This window comes from Botrytis deweyae (assembly GCF_014898535.1).
Source record: "Botrytis deweyae strain B1 chromosome Unknown BDEW_008, whole genome shotgun sequence".
In the NCBI taxonomy this organism is placed as follows: domain Eukaryota; kingdom Fungi; phylum Ascomycota; class Leotiomycetes; order Helotiales; family Sclerotiniaceae; genus Botrytis; species Botrytis deweyae.
Window position 1 is genome coordinate 1,304,233 of NW_024066215.1, and position 13,721 is coordinate 1,317,953.

Below are 13,721 nucleotides of genomic sequence, written 5' to 3' on the forward strand. Positions count from 1 at the left end.
AGCCAAAGATCTGAACCCAATGCTTGCATCGTCGAAATAGATATAAATCTAGCTTTCCCAAGCTTACCCCTCATCATTCAAGTTTCATCTGAACCCAAACAAACTTGTCTGGAGATAAGGAGTTGCCGTTTTGATAGGGTGTTTCTGATAAGTGGTATAAACCTGTTGTTGAATCCAGCTTTACTTTTGGCGTTGTTGAGATAATATGTTGAGTCTAGCTTTCGGATATCGATCCGTTTACTTAAGTAGCTAGAGTTTAGTGTCGGACCCACTGAACCCGTTGAGTATGAACGGTTCGATTCGGTAGGTAGATTTAGCGCAAATTCCAGTATCCTATGAACTTGTTCACCGGGAGTCGGCCTCGAAAGTGCAGTGAATATCGGACTTGGACGTAGGAGAATGGCCTTTTTTCAGGGATTGATCGTCCGAAGAGGAAAAAAGGGAAGCAGGCTTCTACTCTACCGGCATTGCAAAGGAAATCCGGCAATGCAATAGAACCCTACCATGAAAGAGTGTAACCGAATAAATCATTTGTGTCTCTAACAACAAGGAAATGATTGCGAAAAATCAGAGTAGCCTTGCAATCGATCTGGTCGGAGAAAATCGACCTGAATTATACTTTCTTCTGTAGTTGTGTTCAGAGTTAGAAGCCGTAACCTCTTAGAGTTAAAGAGATCAATGCAGACACACTTGGTTAGTACGTATGTGATAGATGTCATATTTGACGACTAGTGCTTAGTTAGCGTGGTACGCAGTGAACAAAGATACGCTCTTCCCCCGGCTCCTGGTCTATCACACTTCAACATTCCCAAACATCTCTTCGCACTTCCTAAGCATAATTCCAAGCACCTTATCATAGAGATGTCGACGTATTACCACGGCGCCCTCAAGGTAGAATGCTTCATCAATCCCCAGTCACAAGCACGCTGGCATCTTGCAGCCCCTGCCTCTGGACTTCACCTTGCATCTACACGGGATGACTCCCCTTTACCACCGCCTTCCTCTGAATCTTCCTGGCTTACTGTCAATAAGAGGGGCAGAGGATACCTGATGTGTCTTGCTTCTGGAAAACAAATCCGATTGAAGCGCAGAAACTTTTGTTTTTCAACTCATCAGAGATTATCTTTCAATTATACTGCTTCTGAAAAATACCTCGAAGGTCGGGAACTTTCGGGAAAATACATATGGAAATACCAGAAAACGACAATGCAATACATCTTAACGAAAAAAGGCGAGCTGCGAGTGTACGCTATGATGGCTTTCGATCCGAATTGTTTCAACGGGGTTTCTGGCAAATTTCACATGTATGACAAGTGCAATGTTGTCACGTCAGAAGAACCCTCTGAAAATGCTGAAGGGGAATTGGACACTTTCATCTATTTATCGATTCTTGAGCTGCTTCTTTATCAAGAGAACAAGACATTGGGGTTCCACGCGGGCGACAAAACAAGAGAAGACGATGTGATGGATTGTGGATGTGTGTGTCATTGCATTCCTGGGAAGTGTACTTGGACCAAGTTCGGGGCGAAAATGAAGGACATGTTCAATGTTACAGTCAGGGAAGTGAATGAAGACGAGAAAGACTTGCCCACTTACTCGTCCTAGGTAATATTCTAGGGCTACTGTTCCGGCGCAATTATTTACTTTATAGAGGCAGTCGAAGGCGAAGTGAAGTGTCTTATGGCACAAGGATATGAGAGATGACCATAACGATAAGATAGAATGGACATCTGGTATGCCTGGTTGGGGAATCTTTTGATGGCTTTCAGCCGTTCATAACGAAGTTAATCTAATAATTTTCATCCTAACTAATAGAACCTTCAACACCACAGCCTTGGGAACATTATAGCTATTCAACCCCGCGCCTTTCTCGTTCGAGGGACTGTATGTGTAGATAAACAAGAAATTATCAGCAAATCATCTTATAATTTTCCGCAGATATATTTGGGACTATCGCTGCAAAGATCCAAATCATGTGATCTAAGTGCATGAAATTGTTCAACAGTTACAACATAGTACCAGTATAGTGCGGGATTATCATTGAGCCTTGCGTACTAGGTAGCCACTATGTAGAACGTTGTCATGGAATTTGAGTGGAAGAATAAATAATGTTGCAATGATTGGGAGATCTTTCTCTATTCACGTTGTCTCTGATCGGAACAACCGAGAGGAAAAGAGATAATAGAATGGACAGTATTTTAGATAGTGATTATCGACCAGTAATTTTCTTCGATCACAGCCTCACTGCCCATGACCAGTTAATTGCATAAGGACATCAAGACAGCGGGAAATCATTGGCCATACTATATAGATGCTTTTTCGTATTTCTAAACAAAGGTAGTAATTGCCAATCCATGATGCAACCCTGAGACAGTGTTGCGCTACAATCTGAGTCAGGGTTTCCAACGTCAAGGACTGCTGTCCGACAACTTGAGCCTTTCAACTCCTGAATTTAATTGTAACATTCAGATGATCTTGACTTTGAACTCATCTCGAATATTGAAAGTCACACCCAATATGTCAATCCAAACTACTGGATACCCTGCTCTTGGCTATATGCTATCCTCTCAGTGAAGTGGAAATTTAGAATCGCACAACTTGATGACCCATTCAAGGTTTTGCATAGAATGATATAGGTGCACTTGCACCGTAGAAATCAGAGAGTATGTTAGAAACATATAGGAGCAACAAGTAGACATTGAGTGTAAGAAGCCTTGAATGATTCAATGTTTTGAGGACAACAGATGATTTGAATGATGCTTGATATATTCAATACACATTCGACCTTTGAAAGCCCCTGTAGTACAGCGGCCGCTAGCGCTATTTTAATTCACGACGCGTCTCCCAAGCAACATTTATAATTGTCGACCGCTCCATTTGGTTTCCATCAAATCTGCCAAAGACATGAATGATTTCCTAGACACGAAGAAAGTCTAAAGTCGCCCTTTTTTGATTATGCCACCACCAGAACCATCAAGTACACGGAAACGCCTTAGATCTCGTATATCAGATGAAGCTGACGAATTATCCCCTCTACCTGCAAAATCGCAAACATCTGCAGCGAAACGTCAAAAGGTAGATGTACCTACCTCCAGGCTTGGTGGTATCTCGGGTCGGTTCAAGAAACTGCTTGGATTGAGCGTTAAGAAGGAGGCTGAAGATAGTGCAGACGAATTGGGCGAGGATATCTACGACTTTAAGGTTACGGATGACGAGGAAGAGAATACAAATGCATCAGGGAAAGCGAATACCAAACCGGTAGCGAGAAGCACCAAGGCGGCAAAGTCTACAGCGAAGGAAGTGGTGCCCCCTGTGAAACGTGGTCGTGGGCGACCGCCTAAGAATAAAGAATATCTTCAGAAGGCGAAAGCATTATCACGACAAGCTATTCAGAATGAATCTACGAGGAACCAGCAGAATAAGGACATCGAAGCTAGTAATGAAGATATAGAGCCTGCGGAGAAGTCTACAACATCATCCAGGAGTCAATCGACGCGATTCTCTAATTCAAAAGACGTAGTTTCAAAGGCTCGAGGGGAGACCACTGAAATGCCTGGATCCAGCACACCGAAACGTGGCCGACCAAAGCGGATAATAGATGGTTTGGCAGATTCAACGGCCGCGATCCCAAAAGGTATCCTGACTCCTAGCAAGTCTAGAAATTCAACAATAAGGAAGAGTGTTGCATTTGATGAATCTGGTAAGGATAATTTAGAGGGGTTTAAAGATATTCCGGTAGGTAAAATCATTTGTAAAGCAGACTGCTTATCGTCGGGCGATGTTGCAGATATGAACATCATGTGTACTAATCAGAAAATAGTCTGAGGCACACCTCAAGAATCTACAGGGCAAGACTATACCATCCACGTCGCATTCGATTGATGATGGTTATTATGATGACGATTATGAAGGTGCTGTTTGCGAGATCTGCACAAAACCTGATTCGGTAGCTCCGAACAAAATTATATTCTGCGATGGATGCCCGCTCATTGTGCATCAGAAATGTTACAGTGTGCCAAAAATACCTGAAGGAGATTGGTTTTGTAAGAAGTGTCAAAAGGCTAGAGTAGCAGCAGAGGCAGCGAGGGCTGCTGAGAATGATGGTGTGAGCGACTCTGATGACGAAGTATCATGTGCTGTTTGTGAAGGATTGGATTCAGAGATACCGAACGAGATTATTCTATGTGAGAATTGTGATTATGCCGTTCACCAATCTTGCGGCAATATTCCCAAGAAACCTCGGGGCGAATGGCTTTGTAAAACTTGCATTTCTGATGTAGATCATGATTTACTCGATGGGAAAACAGATTTGGTTCCAATATCAAATGAAATTCCCGGCATCGAGGGGTTCGAAACCCATCTGAAAACAATGCAAAGAGCATTACTGAATCGCCTTACCGGAGAGAAACGTCTAAAAATCCAAGGCCATGAAGACGACATGCATAAGGTACATCAACTCGTCGAACAAACTGTTTTGGCGGGCGAGGGTAACTCTATGTTGATTATTGGTGCAAGGGGTTCTGGAAAGACTACCGTAAGATCCATACCGATATTCTTAGACATTAAGCTAATTCATGTGCAGCTGGTTGAAACCGTAATTTCAGATCTTGGAAGAGACCATAGACAAAAATTCCATGTGGTTAGACTTAATGGATTCATCCATACTGACGATCGGCTAGCGTTGCGCGAGATATGGAGACAGTTGGGCAGGGAAATGGAAGTCGAAGATGACTCTAATGGCAAGGTAAATATCTTTGTGGTCAGAATTATGCCTGCGTTAACATTTCAAACAGATTAATAATTATGCCGATACCTTGGCGTCTCTTCTGGCTTTACTCTCCCATCCATCGGAGATATCAGAAATCGAGACAGACCATGCTGCTAAATCTGTTATCTTTGTACTAGACGAATTTGACCTATTCACGACACATTCTCGACAAACTTTACTCTATAATTTATTCGACATAGCACAGGCCAGGAAAGCGCCTATTGCTGTACTTGGTCTAACCACCCGTGTGGATGTAGTCGAGAGTCTAGAAAAGAGAGTCAAAAGTCGTTTTAGTCACCGATATGTTCATTTATCATTACCCAGAAGTCTTCCAGCATTTTGGGAAGTATGTAAACAGGGCCTCATTGTTGACAGCGATGATTACGATGACGAGGGATTTGATATCTCGACACCTGGACAAAAAGAGTTCCTATCATTTTGGCAGAACATGATCGAGGTAAGGTCCTATGTTCCCTATCACACTCACATAACTAATACTGCGGCCAGAAACTATACAATAACGACAAAAGTTTCAAGCATCATATTCAATCAAATTTTTACCGCTCTAAATCGGTGTCGGCATTTTTTACCTCCTCGATTCTTCCTATATCAAGTCTTTCAATGCAGAACTTCCCATTGCGTGGCCAATCATTTAACATGGCTAACATGGCACTGTCAGCCCCGGACTCTAAACTCCACATCCTTCAGGGCTTATCCGAGTTGGAACTCGCTATGCTGATAGCTGCCGCACGACTTGACATTATTCTAGACACAGATACTTGCAATTTCGCAATAGCTTACGACGAGTATAGCTCCTTGACATCAAGGTACAAGATACAGACATCGAGCACGGGAGTTACAGCTTTAGGAGGTAGTGCTAAAGTATGGGGGAGGGATGTCGCTTTGGGGGCTTGGGAAAGATTGGTAGATTATGATTTACTAATATCTGCAGCTATCGGTGCGGCACAAGTGGGTGGAATTGCAGGTCGTATGTGGAAAGTAGATATTGCATTGGAGGAAATTCCTGGTAGTATCGAGGGTTTGACTGGGGTCATGCTTAAGTGGTGTAGAGAAATATGAACTCGGTGTCAACCCATCCATCCATGACGCCATGTTTGCAATGTCGGTATTGGTCGATTTTTTTCGCCATGTGGTGAAATGTAACACGAATCGCCCCATTTGTGAAGGAAACTTTGGTAAGCTGATCGGTCTGCGGATGCCGGCATATTTCCATGGTCATTAGTCTCCATTTAGACGTCTGTGAGAGCCAACATCCAGCCTTTCTTCCAGAATTTACATTTAGACCCCAAATGCTCGGGTCAGAAAGAGGTCAATCCTAGAAAGAACAATATTGATGTATTGTGTTTGTACTTCCATAAGATGGTTCGAAAAATGTTACAGACAAGACGATTATTCTCTTAATCCGCAGATGGCTTCTTAGATGACCATTACCGTTTACGCAGAGTCCAGTCGGTGAGTTTTGAATTGATAATCGTGCAACGCAAAACACTCTACCTACAATCAAAAAGGATGCAGATTCTCTGCATGACCACATTTGAGTCGAATTGTGGCTTGACATAACATGTTTTTCCATTTCCTCCAATGAAGCATTTGCGGCCGGTCAGCCTCACTTCGATAAGTTTGTAGCGGGGAAACAAGGCAGTATTTATCTATTCTGATTGCTTGGGTGTTTTAATTCCCTTTCAACTCGACCTTTACCATTCGAAGATCTCATTCAATCCCTTCATTTCACCTAGACCATTAATTTCCTGCGCGGAAAGATACAGCAGGAATGGAAAATATTGCAGCGAAAGATGTAGTGGGCCTAGACGGCATCTTAGCTTATGCTGGACGGCTTTCTTTCGTTTTTCATAAATATCGACTGCTCTCTACAGAGAATGAGCACCTTATACCTAGTGTTGTTGAAGAACATATTAGCCTTCTCAGTTCCACCATTGGTACGCTCAACGAAGTGCTTGGCCTTCTGAAACGAGAAGACGCGGGTAAATCCCTGAATCACGTCTTTAGCGATAATGGCCTTCAATTTGTGAATTTGCTGGTAGGAGAGTGCGCAAAGGTCTTGGGCAAGATTGCTCCTACGGCCACAAAAGCTGCTCAGAAGGTGGAGCGAAAGAAGAACGGAAAAATAGCGAAGAAAGCCAAAGAGAATATCATTGCGCCTGTGGTGCCAACGCAATTGAAGCTCGACGAGGAGAAGTTCTTAAATGACCTCGAGACTGCAGTGTGGTATCGTGTAGACAACGATACCTATGCCTACCTAGAGCGGTTCAAAAAGATCCAATTGCATCTTCTCTTGGTATACCAAGTTGTTACTGTTGGCTCGCTTCTAGGAGATCTGTGAGTTTAAAACATTCCATCGAGAAGCAAATACTTACCAAATACAGATCTTCTGGAAAAGTCGATATCGAAAAGATCGTGCTCTATCACGAACGTATCAACCGCACCTTCGATCTAGTTTGTAGATCTTCACCAGGTCGGCGTCGAAACTTTTGTTCCAGCAGTAGCTCTGCGTATACACTGAGTGGTTCGGATACTGATATCGATGTTAGCTCGATGATTTCTAGGATAGGACGAAACTCACGCCCGAATTTCGCTACACACTGCCCTCCGCCCCCTCCGCCCTTTCCACCTGTTGACAGATGTCTTCCTCAGCCCGCATTGAGGGTTGTAAGAGCTACCCCACCCCCTGGCATGGCATTCATGCCAAGACCGCCGACCCCAAATTCTACGTCTTCCCCAAGATTTATTAATCTAAATGTGAGTAAATTCCCCGAGACACATCCGGGTTTCTAGACACTTCTTCTATCTTTTTCCACAACACTCAACCCTTTCTCCAAAGCCCACAGTATATGAGCCCCTACGGGATACCTTTGCACGTGTACTGATATGATTAAGACCAACCCCCCCTCATACGAGAGCCACAGAGGTTCCACTACGCCGCCATTGAAGCAAGCATTGCCATTAACACATCCCCCAACATCTCCACGAATACTATCGGATGAGAAAGGCGAGGAAAACAAGGCACATTCAGTAACAAAGAAGGAGGAGGAGGAAGTAGTGAACAACAACACGGAGTAAGTTCTACGTAGAATTGAGGACTGCAAATTTCCTAGTACTGATGATGACAGGCCCCGAGCACCAGAAGGCCAACTCTTCAATTCTCCCCACAACCGCCTTAGCTTCAAGATCAGAAGCCTCTTTCGAAGCAAGGAGTCTCTTGCTGCTGAGATGAAGAAAGTCTTGGAAAGTACTTCAAGCGTACTCGACGCTTTTCTCATTCAAGGTTATGATGTTAGGCCAATCCCCCACTCAGCATTTCACAGCCTGGAAACTACGCACATGCGTACGATTCTGAGCCAATTGAATGACAATAGCTGGCTTGAGACTTTCAGCAACTTGACAAGAGTTGAACATAGCACACTTGGTATCGCTCTATGTCCTTGTGGGCAGACAAAATCGCGTCGAGAGGTAGTGGTGCTTAAGGTTCTACAAGAGAATAAAAACAATTTGTGGATGCGTCTCATTGCCAATAAGTCTGTCACTCCTATCTTACCACAGCATTCAAACGGCCGAATCATATTAGCCATTGTTCGAGAGCACCTGGATGATGGCAAACATATAAGTCCAATACCTCATGGAACTGTGGAACCTTCTTTACAGCGCTTTCCTGTGCCTCCTACGCCTCCAGGGTTTTCTCAACCAGGTCCACCACCTCCTGGAGTGCTATCGGGTCCTCCCCCTCCTCCTCCTAGAGGTATTCCATATTCGCATCCGCCTCCGCCTCCTGCTATGCTCCCAACGATAAGGCATCCTCCAATGACAGCACCCAGGGGCCTTAGTATTCCTCCACCTCCACCTCCACCCCCGCCTCCGGCTCCTAGACCACAGTTTAATTCAAGCCAAGCCCACATCTACAGCGATGCTGAATTATTGGTTGCTCTCACAACATACGCTGAGTACACGCTTCGACAAGCCGAGCCTGACGAGTCCAGTCTGCTTCGCTCATGGTTCAAGGTAATCATAACCCACGAATATAACTCACTTCCCGATATAGTCGCTCGCGTGGATTCCTTCAATAAACGTGGAAGCTCCGTAATCAATTCTCAACTCCGTCTCACAGATCAACAAGCAATTCACATGACCCAGATCTTGGAAGATCTTCAAGTAAAAGAACGAGATTTCAGGTTTGAATGGTGCTGGGTGGAACTAAGTCTTCACAATAGTGTAGGAGAAGTGGATCTCGCTATGCGCGGTCAAGCAGCCCAAACGGCAACAATGATGCATTTGATCGCTCGAAGATCTCTGAAGAGAGAGTATAAACCATCTGAGGTTTACAATTTGCTTGTGCGAGGACCACCACGCCCAGGCTTTAACAACGGTCTTCCTCCACGCCCAGGCCCACCAGTCGGAATACCAATGCCTGGACCTCCTCCACCGCCTCCACAGCCACAGCCTGTACCAGGCCGGGGACCTTCAGTCTTTATTGATCGCTTCAGACCACGACCGAGAGGCAATAGGAGAGCTAGAGCTAGAGATATGAGTATGAGTGATCGTGATGATTCAGGTAGCTCAGGGAGTGATAGTGATACTACCTATGATAGTAGAATCCGACGAGTGAGAAGAACACGTCGCAATGATAGACGTATGGGCCGGCGTTATTCCGATAGTGAAATCTCGGATGATAGCGATGAAGAAGAAGATGTCATTAAAATTCCGGTTATCTTGAAAAGGGGCGATGATGTGGTTAAGAAGCTTTTGGATCTTTGGACACCGAATACGGGGGATGTCGAAAAGTCAACGGACAGAGTGAGTGAGAGTTCCTAATCTAAGGAACAGATTTAGGAGGGGTGGTTTTAATTATTTCTAATTGAGCCGGGGCAAGGTATGCAATTTGTTTTAAGGGGTATGAATTTACGGCCTAGTCAATCAATCCAACGTCTATTATGATATTTAACATACATAAATGCGTACTGGCAAATGGGTACAGAAACTCTGTGATGTATCCAAACAATCAAAATATTACAAATTTCTGAATCATCAGGAAAAAAGGGCAGCCGTATTGATTCTGCAATGCTTTTGAGATCCAGAAACTTCGCAAATATAACAATGATCCACTAATTTTTGTGAAATTTGGATTTTAAATCAACTGCGGATTTTCTTCGCAACTAATCAAAGTTTTCGATTGAGGTCCATGTGTTGCTATCACGATGGAGCGATCTTGGAAGAGGCTATTTTCTAATTGATCTTCCTGTCTAAATAGTACTTTGCGCACTAGAACTGGCAGTTCTATCCGCTTTATTCCCGCTCCTAGGCTTCTTGAAGCAAGCAAACTCACTCTTACTCGCCTCCCTCAGCCTCTTCAAATCTACTCTCATGCCCGGCAGTATTTTTTGCAACCTGGCTCTCGCTTCACCATCTGTTCCTTTATCCAATTCCTGATAGATCTGGCTTGATGTTTCTGTTGCTCGCTCTGTTGTATATTGATTCATAGTCTGTGCGACAAATTCAATATCAAGAGTAGCCTGCATAAGAGAATTGAGAGGAAATCGCTGACGTTGTTTGAAAGCCTCTAAGAACTCCAGGGATACTTGCTCTAAGAGATAAGAGAGAACTTGACCGGTGAGGGAAGAGGCAGTAGTAGATACTTGGGTATGGACGATAACGAGACAAAGCAGAGCCTCGTATACATAAGGACGAACTTCTTTTGGTTGTTCGGTTGGTGCCCAATCTGGTGCCAGAACTCCACGACGCACAATACCGCGGAGAGTCTCAACAGTAGGTTTTGTATACGATTGGAAAAGACGAGCGTCAATTTGCCCTAGGACGTCTCTTATTGTCTTAGCTTCCTCTGTAAGTTTGACCGAGAAAGCATTCTCGAACTGCGTTGTAAGATTTGGAACGACATCAACACGCAGTGCCTGGAGATTGCTTAAAGTTAAAAGCATTCGAACATTCTACAAGAGTTAATTCATTTTCCAGAAAAGGATATAAATTATTTGACTTACGCGATCGCTAGCATCGACAGTTCCAGCACCCATACTTGTAGCAACGATCATCGCCACAGGAGTCGCCAAACCATCGGTATCGGCGGTCCAATCATCTTCGGTTTTCTTGACGGATCTTTCTGCGTTCTCGACCATCCCACTCAATGCTTTATAGAGGGTTGTCACGAACTGACTGCGAACCATTTGCAAGAGTTTGGCTGGCGGAGGTAGAACAATTTCAGCCGAGCCTTGCTTAATTGATGCATCGGAAATGTAAAGAATTTTTTGCATGCCTGATAGAATCGCGCTTTCAAAAGCACTGAAATTAGCTGGCATTCTGGTTAAGTCTCGTTTATCTGGAGAACGCCTCCAATCTTCCAAAACTTTGATGTTTTCGGCATCTTTATTCCATGCTGCAAGTATTGCAGTCACGCATCTCTCACGGGCACCTCCAACAAGAGCTTTTAATCTTTCCAGAGCTGAACCATCTCCATTGATGACAGGTGAAACTCCTGCCATTTCACTTGCACCGGAACCTACAAGCGCAAGGAATTTGGCCAAATAATGGACTCCACTGGCTGAATTTGACCATGGTGGCCAGAAGGCAAATTTTTCCCATGCTTCACCTCGTCGAGGGGATGGGGGTGGTAGATTGTTTGGATCGAATGTGAATCGAGAACCTCGAAGGGCAGACGGGGTCAACGAATCAGCCGTTCTTGGTGTGCGTGGGGTGGGTGGTAAAGGCGAAAACAATGCTGAGATATCCTCAATTGGAGGATCAACAAACAACTCGTATATGCTTTCCCGAAGCATATCTACTAACTCAACTGTTCCTTGTTGCAACTCAATAATGTTCTTGTCAGAGAGTCGATGATGCTCTCGAGACCTTCCATTTATACCTACTGGCAAAGCTTTCTGTGCTCTGCCATCAATAAAACTCTGAACAGTTTGCCAGAATTCTGTCACTTCGCCAAGAATTCCTTGCGCAGAAAACATACTATGGAGAAACGAGTTCAATTTTTCCCATAGCTCAATGATGTCTGGAGAATCGACTGAGACTTGTTTGTTGTCTACTATTTGACGTCCAAGCGACCGTAAATGAGTAGCAATAACTTGAGGTGCAGGCTTTTCAGCACTAGCTAGTCGCCGCCGCAGAATTTCAATCTCGACCTTGGAACGGTCTGAAGTTGTCTGTATTTTGACCTTAAGGTGATCAAAACGACTCAGTAACCAAACCCAGATAGGATTATCTGTTACTCCTAATTCGAGTAATATTCCAATAAGTTCCATGTGTTGATCCTGTTGAGCGCCAAAAATACCGTCTGTTCTAGCTGAACCTTGTGCCAATGATAACTTCTTCCATACATCACGTTTAAAATCCTCAATCTGCTGTTCGACGTCATGCCATACGCGAGCAGCCAGAAGAATTTGGTGTATCTGAGGATCAGTCGGTGGTGTATTTCCTAACGTTTCGGTGAGTTTCTTTGCGTCATCCGCGAACCGTCTTGCTTTTGTATATTCTTCGACAATACTTTCATAGTCTTTACGCTTGATACTATCGGTAATAGCAGCATTAACCTCGTAATATTCTTTGTATCGATCAACGGTTGCAGCCATTACTTTCAGGCTATCTTCCTTCTCTCTTCCCCCTAATGCAGGTCCCCACACCTCTTCTGCCTTTGCGGAGACGTCTAAGAGAGGAGTCTTTATTCCAAGGACACCATATTCGCTTTCTTTCATCAAAGCGTTCTTTTTTCTGACATCCACAGGTGCCGGAGTCGTCATCCCAATCTGATTACCACTACTCGCTCGAAAGCTACTTCTGCTGGCATGGCGGGAATGAGGTCTAGCTCGAGAAGCTGTGGGTGGTTCTGCCCCCCGATATTTCATTTCAGTGTATACATTGTCAATTGTGGCTTTCGCACGCACGAAACGTTCGAAGTTCGATTCGACGAGGACCTTAAGGGAGGCGGACTTTTGGTCAATCGATCTAGAGAGTAGATCTAAACCTCGTAATAGATCTTGGGTAGAGGCGGTAGAATGAACTTGGGAGAGGAATAAGGCGGGCGAGAATGTTGTAGACGACAAGAGGAACCTGTTACCTAGTACCGTCAGCGAAAGTAGAAAAGAAATGGAGGATAGACAAACGCAGTGCTATGTCGTCTTGTACTGGTAGACCCTGCTGCCGTAGAACTCTAACAACACTATCGGTGCTTCCTAGAGGATCTTGCTCATCTCTTTGAACCAAATTCTCGACCCCATCGCCCGACTTCTGTGCATTAGGAATGAGACTCTTGCGATCACTGGCTCTTTCCAGGGCGAAGTATTTGGACTTTCTGCGCGCGACAGCTGCAGCCATTGCACCATTTTGGTTCGACTTGGGATCATCGTCCTCCTCATCTGAAGCATCACTTGTGTCTTTATCCGCCGGCCATTCTATAGGATATGGAGATGAAAGCTGGTAGTGGTCCAAAATGGTCCGCTCCATGTCCGTCATATTGAATCGTGTTTAATTCGAGATTGTCGCAACAGATATTTAAAGGTATCGATTCATAAATTAAATTCCAACGCTACATATTCCACTTTGTGATTCCAAATTTGAATTGAATTGAACTTGAATTTATGGAATATATTATAATTCGTCGAGGTTCTACTTCACGGCGTTCAATCCAATGTTTGTTTGAAGGTGTATCATTCAATCATTAATAATTTGAGCATCAATACTCATTAGGTACAGAATCGTAAATCGGGAATTGCCGATAATGGTTCCGGGCCAAAACGGCTGAAAGTGGGAACGGCGGAATCCAAGCAGCAACCCATTACTTGAGGAAAAAAGCAACTTTCCGCAAGTTAGCCGCGACTTCAAATCTTCTTTCCCTATACTCATTTGGACTTGTTCACTCTCTTTTCCCCCCCTCTTCCAATACATTCTTGCATTTTTTGGCGAG

The 13,721-nt window shown here is 44.2% G+C and overlaps 4 protein-coding genes across 4 annotated transcripts; 3 read left to right on the forward strand and 1 right to left on the reverse strand.

Moving 5' to 3' along the window:
- Nucleotides 1-861: 861 nt before the first annotated feature.
- EAE98_004570 (uncharacterized protein) lies at nt 862-1,605 on the forward strand (the record flags this gene model as incomplete). Its single annotated transcript, XM_038952190.1, has 1 exon — nt 862-1,605. The coding sequence occupies one exon, from the start codon at nt 862-864 to the stop codon at nt 1,603-1,605; it is 744 nt and encodes a 247-aa protein (XP_038811726.1).
- A 1,350-nt stretch (nt 1,606-2,955) lies between these two features.
- Nucleotides 2,956-5,848, forward strand: EAE98_004571 (uncharacterized protein; the record flags this gene model as incomplete). The annotated part of the gene is made up of 5 exons (XM_038952191.1): nt 2,956-3,735; nt 3,821-4,534; nt 4,583-4,744; nt 4,794-5,225; nt 5,276-5,848. The coding sequence occupies 5 exons, from the start codon at nt 2,956-2,958 to the stop codon at nt 5,846-5,848; spliced, it is 2,661 nt and encodes an 886-aa protein (XP_038811727.1).
- A 712-nt stretch (nt 5,849-6,560) lies between these two features.
- On the forward strand, nt 6,561-9,613 carry EAE98_004572 (uncharacterized protein; the record flags this gene model as incomplete). The annotated part of the gene is made up of 4 exons (XM_038952192.1): nt 6,561-7,126; nt 7,174-7,546; nt 7,685-7,863; nt 7,918-9,613. The coding sequence occupies 4 exons, from the start codon at nt 6,561-6,563 to the stop codon at nt 9,611-9,613; spliced, it is 2,814 nt and encodes a 937-aa protein (XP_038811728.1).
- A 428-nt stretch (nt 9,614-10,041) lies between these two features.
- EAE98_004573 (uncharacterized protein) lies at nt 10,042-13,270 on the reverse strand (the record flags this gene model as incomplete). The annotated part of the gene is made up of 3 exons (XM_038952193.1): nt 10,042-10,743; nt 10,795-12,875; nt 12,922-13,270. The coding sequence occupies 3 exons, from the start codon at nt 13,268-13,270 to the stop codon at nt 10,042-10,044; spliced, it is 3,132 nt and encodes a 1,043-aa protein (XP_038811729.1).
- Nucleotides 13,271-13,721: the final 451 nt, after the last annotated feature.